General features: G+C 42.4%; 1 protein-coding gene across 2 annotated transcripts in view; it reads left to right on the plus strand.

Moving 5' to 3' along the window:
• The window catches only part of Cfdp1 (chromatin remodeling protein CFDP1), an 87,245-nt gene that overhangs the window by 13,233 nt on the left and 61,476 nt on the right, over window positions 1-12,536 (plus strand). Inside the window, exons 4-5 of one of the 2 annotated variants that reach the window (XM_021170342.3) lie at window positions 842-969; window positions 10,436-10,555. In XM_021170342.3, the coding sequence (XP_021026001.1) occupies window positions 842-969; window positions 10,436-10,555 (248 nt within the window). The remainder of the gene's footprint in view (window positions 1-841; window positions 970-10,435; window positions 10,556-12,536) is intronic. The other variant, XM_085843563.1, reaches the window with a different exon arrangement.

Consider the following 12,536-nt stretch of genomic DNA (forward strand, 5'->3'; position numbering starts at 1 on the left):
CAGCAGACCAGTATAAACCTTTATAAAAATTTATTTGTTGGGCTGGAGAGACGGCTCAGTGGTTAAAAGCACTTATTGCTCTTTCAGAGGTTCTGAGTTTAATTCTTAGCATCCAAGTCAGGTAGTTCACAAAAGCCAGAGGGGATCTGATGCCTTCTCTGGCTTCCAAAGGCACCAGTAAGCATGTGGCTCACCGACACACATACATCTAAATAAAAATGAGTAAAAATTTAAAAGAATTTACTTGTTATTATTTTAATTATGAGCATATGTCTGGTTATGAGTTGCCGGACAGAGGTGCTAAAAACTGGGCTCAGGTTCTCACTGAAAGCTCTTAGCTGCTAAGCCATCTCCCTCTCCAGCCACTCCACTATATCTGTTTTATTTTATATTATTTTTTATGTGTATAGATGATTTACCTGCTTGTATGTCTATGCACATACACCATGTATGTAGTACCATGATAGCCAGAACAGGGCATCAGAGTTTTTGAACCCACCTATAACTTATGGGTCCTGGAAATCTAACCTGTGTCCTGGAAGAACAGTCAGTGCTCTTAATCATGTCATCTTCTCAGGCCTTCCCATAGTGTTTGACTGATTGGAGATGAATCGTGAGAACAGCCCTAAGCAGCATGTTCATGCAGTTCTTTTAGCCTTATACTTTGGTGAAAGTGATCTCTGGCTGTCTATCTTTTATTTTATTTTATTTTTTTCAGGTATGGTTTCACCGTGTAGCCCTAGCCAGTCTGGAACTCTATCTCAGAGTCTCTGTCTCCTGGGTGCTGGGCTTCAAGGTGTGTGCTACACAGTCTTGCTTCCATTTCTTATTCTCTTTTTAGGTAGCCAAGGAGACTGAAGAGATTAGTTCAAATAGACCGTTGGTCAAAGCCGAGGAGCTAGATAAGCCTAAAGAATCAGAAAAGGTGACGATTACCAAGGTGTTTGACTTTGCTGGCGAAGAAGTAAGGTAAGAGGGTTCCGTGGTGGAAACGAGTGCTTTCTCGAGGCAGAGCTTCAAGTCCTGCTTCCCATCTGTCCTTATCCCCACCCGGCTTCCTGCTGTTTTGGCTGCGTATGTGCATTTGGAAGTTTGTGTTTCCATTGCTCATTGCCATGCTTTGTGCTTCGAGTGACTCGTTTATCTCGTTCCATTGCTGAGAGTTAGCAGCCTGGTGAGCTCCCTAAGGCAGCCAAGGATTGAAAGTACTAGGAGAGAAATCTAGTGTCTGTATCATTTTGTCCCCTTAGTATGGTCTGAGCTGGTTAATGAGTTTATTTATCTTAGTTTATAAAAGCAGCGTATTTTAGAGGCTTCTGAGTCATTCAGCCTCCTGGATGCTTTGTTTAGAGGTAGGATCTCATTATGTAGCCCTTGCTATCCTAGAGTTCACTATGTAGACCAGGTTGGCCTCAAAGTCACAGAGATCCACCTGCCTCTGCCTCCTGAGTGCTGGGATTAAAGGCGTGCGCCACTAAGACCAGCTTGTTGGTATTTTGTTTGATTGGTTTATTTTGGGGGGAGTTATTTTGGCTGTTTTAAGTAAGAACCACATGTCTAGAATTTTCAGACCCCTCATTTATTTAAAACTATAGTGTAAAAGCAGTAGTGCTATAATTTAGAGGCCCTGAGAACAGAATTCAAGCAATAATTTTGTAAGTTTATTTTCTTTGACAGTAACAGGTTAGATTTAGATATGCTCTGATAATACAGTTTCCTCTGTGTTTATTGCTTTCAAAAGCAACTCCTGTTTCCCAGTTGTTGTATTCTTCCCTCTCTGTGTGTGGTATAGATCATAGAACCTCTCGATGATGCTGGAGTCCTCAGATTCTTATATCCCATATATAAAATGACATGGAGTCAGTATATAACTGTCTTAGTCATGGTTTCTATTCCTGCACAAACATCATGGCCAAGAAGCAAGTTGGGGAGGAAAGGGTTTATTCAGCTTACACTTCCATACTGCTGTTCATCACCAAGGAAGTCAGGACTGGAACTCAAGCAGGTCAGGAATCAGGAGCTGATGCAGAGGCCATGGAGGGATGTTCTTTACTGGCTTGCCTCCCCTGGCTTGCTCAGCCTGCTCTCTTATAGAATCCAAGACTACCAGCCCAGAGATGGTCCCAACCACAAGGGGCCTTTCCCCCTTGATCACTAATTGAGAAAATGCCTTACAGTTGGATCTCATGGAGGCATTTCCTCAACTGAAGGTCCTTTCTCTGTATTGGTTGATCCATAGAATATAATCCACTAATACACAGTGTTGCCTATTTATGTCCAGTGAAAATACAGAGCAGACTTTTGAAAAATTGAAGTTTTGGAGTTTTGGTTTTATAAATAGTATGGAGCTTGTACAACTCTTTTTTTTTTTTTAAGATTTATTTTATTATTATACATAAGTGCACTGTAGCTGACTTCAGACGGACCAGAAGAGAGCATCAAATCTCATTAAGGGTGGTTGTGAGCCACCATGTGGTTGCTGGGATTTGAACTCAGGACCTTCGGAAGAGCAGTCAGTGTTCTTACCCACTGAGCCATCTCTATAGCCCCGGAACACAGCTCTTAAACTTTGTTTAGACTGGGTCTCAGTGTAGCCCAGACTGTTCTGGGAACTTACAATGTATCCTAAAGTGGATGAAGTTGTGATAATCTATCTGCTCAGCCTCCTAAGTGCTGAGACTATGTGCATAAGCTACCATGCCCAGCAACACTTACATTTAATTCTTTTATGTGTGTGGGCCTTTTGTCTGGGTGTATATCTGTGTGCCGTATACACACCTGGTGCCTGAAGGTGTCAGAAAAGGGTGTCAGAGCCCCTGGAACTGCAGTCACAGCAGTTCTGAGCCACCGTGCAGGTGCTGGGGATAGAACCCAGGTCCCCTGGATGAACATTCGGAGCTTGTAGCTTCGGAGTCATCTCTCCAATACCAAAGTCACTCATTTGAAAATTTTTCTCAAAAACATTTTCTTTTTTGAAGTATCTTTAGAGCAGTGTTGTAAGAACAGGATTACAGTGAACACCCACATGGTGAACACTCTCACTCAGGTTCATTCATGTTCAGTGTTCTGCCTGTCCTTATGTGAAGGTGTGGGCATGCCTGTCACAGCGTGTGTATGAAGGCCAGAGGACAGCTTGTGACAGTTGCTTCTCTTTCCTCCACGGCGTACTCAGGAGTCAACTCAGTTTGCCAGGTTTGGCAGCCTTTACCTACTGAGACATCTTGGCAAATCTTGATATAAATGATTCACCTTGACAGTTGGACTGTCCTTTTTAATGCAGTGATAATAATGGCTAAGTGTGAATAATGTGACCTGTCCAACTGATGTCCTGGTGCTCATAGTTACTGTACCTCCTGTCTTAAGTCAATAACAGGTGGCTTTTGTTTAACACATAGTTTTGAAGGCCGTATTTTGAGTAGAATGATTATGTTACAGCCTTTTAGGCCTCAGTTTTCCCATTGATATTCTTTCTAGTTGTTCTTACATAATCAGGACCTAGTTCAAGATTAAATAGTGCATTTGGTGTTTTAAGGGTGCAGACCATTTCTGTTGGAGAATCAATTTAGATTATTGCTTGCCTGGTGTGTTTAGTTTCCAATTAATCACCTTAGATTAGAAGTTCTCCACCTTCCTGAATATAGCTCCTCATGTTGGTGTGACCCTAACCATTGATACTTCATAACTAATGTTGCTACTGTTATGAACTGTAACATAAATATTTGATATGCAGGATACCTGGTAAGTGACCCTGTGAAAGGGTTGTTGACTCCACCCTCCACCCCCAGGGGTTGTGACCCACAGGTTGAGAACCACTGCATTAAACAGAACTGCGCTGGCAGCACTAGCCATTCTTCAGTATCCCAGCATTAGTGTTGAGTTGAAGAACATGGGCAGCATCTGTGAGAACTCCCCATTGTAAGGCACTCCCAGTAATTAGTCACTTTGAGATCTGTCACATAATTATTGATGATATGAATTAGTAATGGATTTTGCCTTTCTTTTTTTTTTGGTTTTTCGAGACAGGGTTTCTCTGTGTAGCCTTGGCTGTCCTGGAACTCACTCTGTAGACCAGGCTGGCCTCGAACTCAGAAATCTGCCTGACTCTGCCTCCCGAGTGCTGGGATGAAAGGCGTGCGTCACCACGCCCGGCTGGATTTTGCCTTTGAAAAATCATCCTGCAGCTATCCAGTACGGAATTACAGAACATGAACAGAAGACCATCAATGTTTAGCAGTCGGTCCCAGAGGCTGTGATGTGCGCCTTTAATCCTAGCATTTGGATGGCAGAGGCAGGCGGATCTTTGTGAGTTCGAGGCCAGCATGGGGTACAGAGTGAGTTTCAGGACAGCTAGGACTATGCAAAAAACCCCTGTCTCAATAAACCAAAAAAGAAAAAGAAAAAGGAATGAAGCGAAACTTTTTTGGACACGGCAGGGCATTTGCACATGAGAAGGCGCAGCAGCTGTGACAGCACGCACACGACCTGCACAGGACCATCCAGTCAGAATCCCAGTGTGGGAAGTGGGTCACAGAGTTGAACTAGCTAAGAATCTGCTGGCCGTTGATGGCTGCTGAGAGAGGCACGGCCAGTTTTCTTTAAGGATGTGGCCCCTGAGAGACTACCTATTTTTCAGTAGGTTCCCTATACCCGGGCTTACATTAGCAGCACTGAGCGGGCTCTCTGGGTTTTAAGAAAGAAAAAAAAAATACACAAGGAAGTTGGGAGTGGATATGATAGAGCGGTGGTAAGAGAGAGTCTGGAAGAGAGGAAGTGGGGATAAACTTAGTCAAATCACATTAAATGCCTGTATAAAAATATAGAGAGTGTATTAACATACCACAGAAAATACAAGTTAAAAGCCAAGACATTTAGAGGCAGAGTTGAGGACCGGCCAAGTCTATAGAGCAAGTTCCATCTAGGACAACAAGGTGAGACTATCGCAAAGCCTGTATTGGCTTAGATCACTTCCCACATGTAGAGATCTACAGGACGGTCTTCATAAAGAACAAAATCAACTGAATTACTGTTGCTTTGAGAAATCAGTAAATTTCTCATGAAATTATGAATTTCATAAATTTGTTTATAAATGTTAACATTTAACATGTCCCTGATTATTTTTCCTTCCTTCCTTCCTTCCTTCCTTCCTTCCTTCCTTCCTTCCTTCCTTCCTTTCTTTCTTTCTTTCTTCTTCTTCTTTTTTTTTTTCTTTTTTGGTTTTTCAAGACAGGGTTTCCTCTATGTAGCCCTGGCTGTCCTGGAACTCACTCTGTAGACCAGGCTGTTCTCGAACTCAGAAATCCACCTGCCTCTGCCTCCCAAGTACTGGGATTAAAGGCGTGCACTACCACGCCTGGCTTGATTATTTTTCTTTTTTGAGACAGAATCTAATGTAGCCCAGGCTGACACTGAACTGAGTCTCTGGCCTGTGGCTTCCCAGGTGTTGGGATTATATTCATGTGATTCTACTCTTGACTTTTTTGTTTGTTTTTTGAGACAGGGTTTATCTGTAGCCCTGGCTGTCCTAGAACTCACTCTGTAAACCAGGCTGGCCTCACTCAGAGGTCCACCTGCCTCTCTGCCTCCTGAGTGCTGGGATCAAAGGCGTGCTCTCAATCTCCACTTTTGTAAATATTGAAGTACTCAGGGAGCCTGCATGTGTACAGTTTGTCAGAAGAGGGCAGCACCATCTGTCAAATAAAACAGGATAAACAGAATAAAAGCACTTTGTTTTCATTAAGTACACACTCAGCACATGCATCTTATTATAGTTCTTAGTAAAACATAGTCATTTAAAAACATTATATATTATTGAGATTTGTAACAGAACAAGTGAGTGTCTTCTCAAACTCCTTCCCCATAAAGAATACAAACGCAGGCTAGAGAGAAGGCTCAATGGTTAAGAGCACCGACTGCTCTTCCAGAGGTCCTGAGTTCAATTCCCAGCCATGTGGTGGCTCACAACCGTCTGTAATGGGATCCAGTATTCTTTTCTGGTGTGTATGAAGACAGTTACAGTATTCTCATATACATAAAATAAATAAATCTTAAAAACAAACAAAGGGGGCTGGTGAGATGGCTCAGCGGGTAAGAGCACTGATTGTTCTTTCGAAGGTCCTGAGTTCAAATCCCAGCAACCACATGGTCGCTCACAACCATATGTAATGAGATCTGATGGCCTCTTCTGGAGTGTTTGAAGACAGTTACAGTGTACTTACGTATAATAAATAAATAAATAAATAAATCTTTAAAAACAAAAACAAAGGAATAAACAAAAAGACTAGAAAAGCTTGCTTAGGCCTGTGGTGGTGGTACACTCCTGTAACACTAGCCCTTAGGAAGGGGAAGCAGGACGATCAAAGCCAACCTGGGGCATGCATATATAATTGTTCATATACAGATATAGTATATACAATCATTTTATTATATGTTATATATGTTATACATATTGTATATATTTAAACCTGTTAATAGATGCTGTGTTGGCCAGACTTTGTTCATTTGGTTTTTTTGAGACAAGATTTTTTTTTAGGCTGGCCTCAAACTCAGATCCACCTGCCTCTGTCTCCCAAGCACCAGAAGTCAAGATGTGTGCCACCACTGCCAGGCTATTGGCAACTTTTTTAAAAAGCACATTATTTAAAATACCATAAAGAACTTTCTTGAAGGATCTTAGGAGATTTGAACTTTGACTACCCAGGCACAAACTTGGTGTTTATCTTTGAGCATATCTTTTAATTTCTTGACATCTGTTTCTTTCCTTTTTTGTCTTTGTCTCAAGAGCATCACTGCACATTAAGAAGTATGAGAGGGCTAATGGGAGAAGTGTCTCAGTGTGAGAGTGAGGGAGTGTGAGCTTGAAGTTAGTCGCTTACTTTCCTTGACTTTGTTGTCATGTTTTGTTTGTCTTTCTTCACTGAGAGCTATGTAATTTTTTCAGCCTTGGGGAAGGGAGGAAGATGACCGTTCTTACCCTTTTCTCTGGCAGAGCCAGCTGACCCTGTGAGCTCAGATTTTCCTAAATGATTCACCTTTTGGAAAACTTCAGTCATGGAAAAGTTCCATCCAAATAAAGACTTTTCAGGAAGTTGAGTGAGTGAAAATGAAGTTAAAATGGAATTTCTATAGAAAAACAGGTGAATTAATTATTGCTAATAATAGCCTTTTCCTATCAGGAGTCCCTCTCATGCATGAGATGATGATAAGAACCATTTTCTTATTTAAAAGTACTGTGATAGCTAAATCCTTTACTGTTTCCTAAAAGTGAAGTTACTTTCTGGCCCCTGGGGAGGCTGAGCACAAGAGAGGGCCAACTTGGAGCTCTCTGGGAGAGCCTGTCTTGGAAAACAAAATGGCAGAAAGAGTGGAGTTGCTCTGGGGATGTGACCAGCAGAGAGCAATCTGCTGTTTCTTTGTGTCAACTCTCAGGGTCCTTAAGAAGTACCTCAGGCCACACAGTGTTTCCCGGTTGGTGCTGTAGACACTGGCGGGGAGATGAAGAAGGGCAATCCCAAGGCTTAGATTTCCCCACGCCTGCTCTGGGGCTTGGTGTGTGTCATGGATTGTCGCATTGCTTTTGTTGTTGCTGTGTTTCTGGACTCTTGAGTTTCTAGTGGCAGAAGCCAGATCATGTTTCTTCATGTGTCCTGTTGTATCTGGAGTGCTTTCCAGAACTTGTTTACCTTTGAAGTTTGCTGTGTCAGTCAGATATTGTGTGGCTCTCTGCTGAAGCTCATCCTTCAATTCTAGACTTTTTTTTGTTATATTTTTCCCTTTTCCTGAAGTGTGCATTATTTGAATTTAGACTAGGCTGTACTACAGTTGGGCAACAGCTGTTCCTCAGTAGCAGACAGTCAAGTGTCTATTCCTTGGCAGTACTATGACCACTATGGGTTGGTTAGCACTTGGCCTTGTCCCTCAGCCCTCTGGCATATACAGCCTGTAAGGGTGGTTTTGTACTTAATTCCTTTAGTTTCAGGATGGGGCTTTATTCTTCATGCCTGTCCTCCTTTGGTTCTCATTTTCTCTGAATGTACCGGATCCCTCAGGATCAGCAGTGGTGGGACACGGCCCGTGTTTTGATGTAAGAAAGGCTTTGTTGTTCCTAATGCAGACTTTGAGCTGATTGTGGCTGCCTGCCTCCTCTCTTCCACCTTTGATCATTAAATTTAATTAGCCTTTCTAGGGTTCTGTAAAACAAATCGGCTTTCTTGTTGTCATCCATCCCACATGGCTACAAGCTCCAGAGATCAGAGGAAGCCGGTTAGTACTTCCAAACTTGCTGCTCTCTTTTTGAGTCAGAATCTCATTTGGCTGAGGATGGCCTTGACCTCCTGCACTGCTGCTCACTGTCCTAGTGTGAAGATGTCACAGGCATGTACCACCATGCCCAGCTGTCTTTCTCTGTTGTTTCTCTGCTTATTACTGTTGTGGAGTTGGCCGCAGTAAAACTGTGTTAGTTCTTCATTAATCTCTCCAGTCTTCTGTAGATTCTGTACAAGACAAGGAAACCTAAAGGATCTATTCTGAGTCTGGTATTTGGAGTTCAGCATTAATCCCAACGGTTTTGATGCAGGTTTACTTTGGGTATTGATTTAGCAGAATAACAGATGACCCTAAAATTTACTGGCTTGCATGAAGCAGCTAGCTGCTCTATTGCAGTTTCTCACAGTTCCAGAGGCCTCTAGGTCCAGCTAGGCAGTTGCTCAGCCTCTCTTGTTCCCTTTAGCCAGTGTTGGGACCATCTTAAAGAGCACTTCCTTCCGGTCCTGATGCTTAAGAACTCAGATACCTTTATGCTAGGAGTGGTTCCTCAGACTTCCGGGTCTGTGCCTTTCCATGCGATCTGTGCTGTCTAGTGGATGGAGTTCTAAAGATACATTCTCAGGGAAGAAAGGCTGCATGCCTGGAGTACAGAGTCACTTTACAGCCACTTGCACAGAACTCCCTTAGGTGACAGTCATAAAACCCCATCCAGTTTGAAGGAGTTTGCTTAATGTTCTGGAGGAGCACATGGGACAGGAAATGTGTGACAGCCTGTTTGGAAAATAAATACAATCTGTTGGCAGAATTTTCCTAGCATTGCTGTGTAGACTCTGGAGAGTTGAATACGTCGAGTAACTGCTTAGATTTCAGTTTTAATCCTTAGGGATGTAAATGAGCTTCCTGTCAGGATGACAGTGCTGTAGGCAAACCTTCCCAGTATCAGCTATAAGCAGCGTAGGTGGTAAGCATTGGGCTGTTGCTGGTGTGTCTCCGCTGTAGCTGGACATTGGCTTGTCTCAGCTTGGCTCCACACTTAACTTTGTGGCACTTACAGAACACACAGTATTAAGTACAGCAGAAAGGTAGCCTTTGTTAGGAAATTTATCCTTGAAGGTGGTAGAGACTCTCACAGATGGATTTTATAGGGTTTATTCTGTCATTTTTGGCTAATCTTTGGTTGCATATTTATAATACATTAACTGTAGTTTTGGATCTGCCTACTGGTAGATTGGAATTTAAGGAAAATTCCTCAAATGTTTTTGTTGCTCTGGCATGTCAAAACAGGCATTACATATTTCTCCTCTTTACCTGGAATATGGGGCACCTTAAGTTTGTTTGTTTGTTTCTTTCTTTCTTTCTTTCAAACTTTTTGTGGGATACAGTGCTTTCAGTTTGAATTGAGGTAGGATTGTATTACATTCGGACACTCCCTAGGCAGTTCTACTTTGCCCAGTTTAAAGAAAGTGCGTTTTTGTCTTGGAGTTTTAGGTGCAGGGCAGGAAGGCGCTTCCGTGGGATATTTCCATTTGTTTGCCTTTCTTCATGAAATGATGGCAGTGCTTTTGTCCCTGTGTTCCATCTCCATCTCACTGTTCATTGGCTGTCTGAGTCAGTGCTGATCTGGGTAGTGAGGGAGAGTGCAGGCAGAGAGTGCAGGCAGGGTCTCTGTAGATCCTTGTTAGTAACTAAGTGACCTGAGATGGGGCTGGGGTGTGTGTGGAGGGAGTCTTCATGCTGGCAGGTAGAGTGGGAGATTTGAAGGTGAACATTGAACACATTGTTGTTTTGTTTGTTAGTGTCAGTCTGGGAAAATGCCTATTTATAGAACTGTTTGAGTGAACTTTAATCATAAGACTCAGTGGCCACAATTTATTGAAAACTCAGTGGTATGTTCCTAGTTTTCATTTATTTCATTTGCTATAATTTTTGCTTCTTTTTAAAAAAAACTATTAATTTTATGTACATTGGAATTGCCGGCATGTATGTTTGTGTAAGGGCGGATCCTTTAGAGCTGCAGTTACAGACAGTGGTGAGCCGCCATGTGGGAGCTGGGAACTGAACCTGGATCCTCTAGAGGAGCAACCAGTGCTCTTAACTGCTGAGCCATCTCTCTATCCCCCCAGTTTTTGTTTCTTATCCCATTTGTAAGTTTGTTTCTCTTTCCTTGAACTAGGGTGACTAAGGAAGTAGATGCTGCGTCGAAGGAAGCCAAGGCTTTCCTCAAGCAAACAGAGAAAGAAAAACCACAGGCTCTTGTCACTTCACCAGCGACACCACTCCCTGCTGGGTCGGGGTGAGTATGTGCCTCAGTCCCAGGTGTAGTTGGCACACTGGGAAAACTGTTCGCTGTGCGAGGACTGGCTTCTAACTGCGGCTGTCTCTACGTCATTGTGATTTAGGGAATGAAACTCTGCCTTGTTGGAAGTATTTATTTACCCAGATGGAGTTTGCTAGAAAAATTAGCATGGATTACTTATGTAATAATCCCAGCCTGAAAGAAGCTAACCATAAAGCTGAACATGTAAATGGCATACCTAAAAATTATTACTTCTGCATGACAATATGAGCAGTTCATCAGAAATGTTTAATACATTTTGAATTGAGTACTTAGTTCCAACCCCCCTGATGGCAAAGGAACATCAGAAGGTCAGGTGGGCTCAGAGATCTACATCTGTAGTCCCAACTACGTGGAGACTGAGATAGGTAGATTGCCTAGGCATCAGAGTAAGCCCCTATCAAAGAAAACAGTCAAAAAATTATTTTAAAAAAAAAAGTTCTTTTGATCTTTCCATACGGTATTTTAGTTGAAGATTAGAATTCCTTTCTCTTTGAGAAAGTGAAAGTTCCTATCTTAACATCTGTAAAAAGGAAATAAGAGGCACCAAGGCTGTAGGCTCTAAGGAAATGACCATAGACTTCATCACAGGGGCATCTTTGACCAGCCAACAGAGAGTTCTGAGTAGGCCAGGCTCCTATGTAAGCTGATTTCTGTGACCTTTTAGATGGGGACTGTCACCTCATTAAACATAGTCACCTTTGCTTTGAACAGGAAAGTTGGTGTTTGTTTGTTTTTAAGACAGAGTTGTACTGTATAGGCATGGCTTTGCCCAGAATTAACTATGTAGAACAGGATAGTGCCAAACTTATCAAAATCTATCTCTTCCTCTTGAGTGTTAGAATTAAAGGTGTGGGTTACCATACCTGACAAACAGGAAAGTTTTATTTTACATTTTTTTCCCTCCCATTAAAAATCCACCAGATTTCCTGTTAAACTGTGTAGGTAAGTTTTCATCTCTTTAGCCTGGCTCTGATTAATGGTGTTAAAGTGGTGTACATTGTAAGAGAGGGTACACTTACTTAGCAGAATTCATGACAACGGTATATGCAAGTCATTTATTTATATGAGAAGTGGTTCCAGGGGGAGGGGGAGGAGAGGGAGAGGGGAGAGTGGGGTGAAAGGAAGAAAGGCCTCTCTTAGATACTGCTAACTAACTGCCTTTTTTGTTACATATCAGAGGTATTGATTGTCCTGAAGACTGGCTAAGCGGACTCTTTCTAAACAAATCTGGGCTGACTGGTTATCATCAGCATAGGACAGTCTCTTTAAATTGAGGAGGATTCCTCCCAAACCTGAGCTGTACAGTCCTGGCATAGCCAAGGGTCAACATGGAGGCTCTGCTGACAAAAGGGCTGAGAAGAATGACTACAAGAGGAGGGAGCAATCCTCAGGCTGCACGGAAGAGCTCCTGGGGTAGAGGGCAGCTGGGGAAAGGTGCTGTCACTGGCAGCTATTCTAGTGACTCTCTTACACAGGGGGCAAATGAGCTCTGTGCTAATCAACTTCTGTGAAAGCTATAGTGGAATATACCAGAGTATAGAATATCTAAGTGTCTGAGTAAAAGCGCAAGAGTATGGGACATTTAAAATCTCAAGTGGCCCTTCAAGGGCAGTCTGCTTGTTTTTCTCACCTGTGTCAGAAAACTGCTTGAAATGATGCCAAAGGAAGTCATCTGCTTTGGAGATTGAAAGTAGACTCTTTTTATCCTTGAAAACTTTAGACTCTGCAACAGATCCCACATGTATGGAAGGTCTTTTCGAGGGAAGAATTTTCAGGAGTCATCTAATATATAAAAAGAAAAGTAATACAGTAAAATGTTTGCCTCCCCCACCCCCTTTGGGAATGGCTTCAGTTTATAGAAACTGTGTTTTCCTTTTCTCTAAACAGATTTCAGCAACACAGGAAAACCAATGCAGAAGAGTAAAACATCCTGTCG

Source organism: Mus caroli, unplaced genomic scaffold (assembly GCF_978045245.1).
Source record: "Mus caroli unplaced genomic scaffold, Mus_caroli_1 scaffold_10, whole genome shotgun sequence".
Classification (NCBI taxonomy): domain Eukaryota; kingdom Metazoa; phylum Chordata; class Mammalia; order Rodentia; family Muridae; genus Mus; species Mus caroli.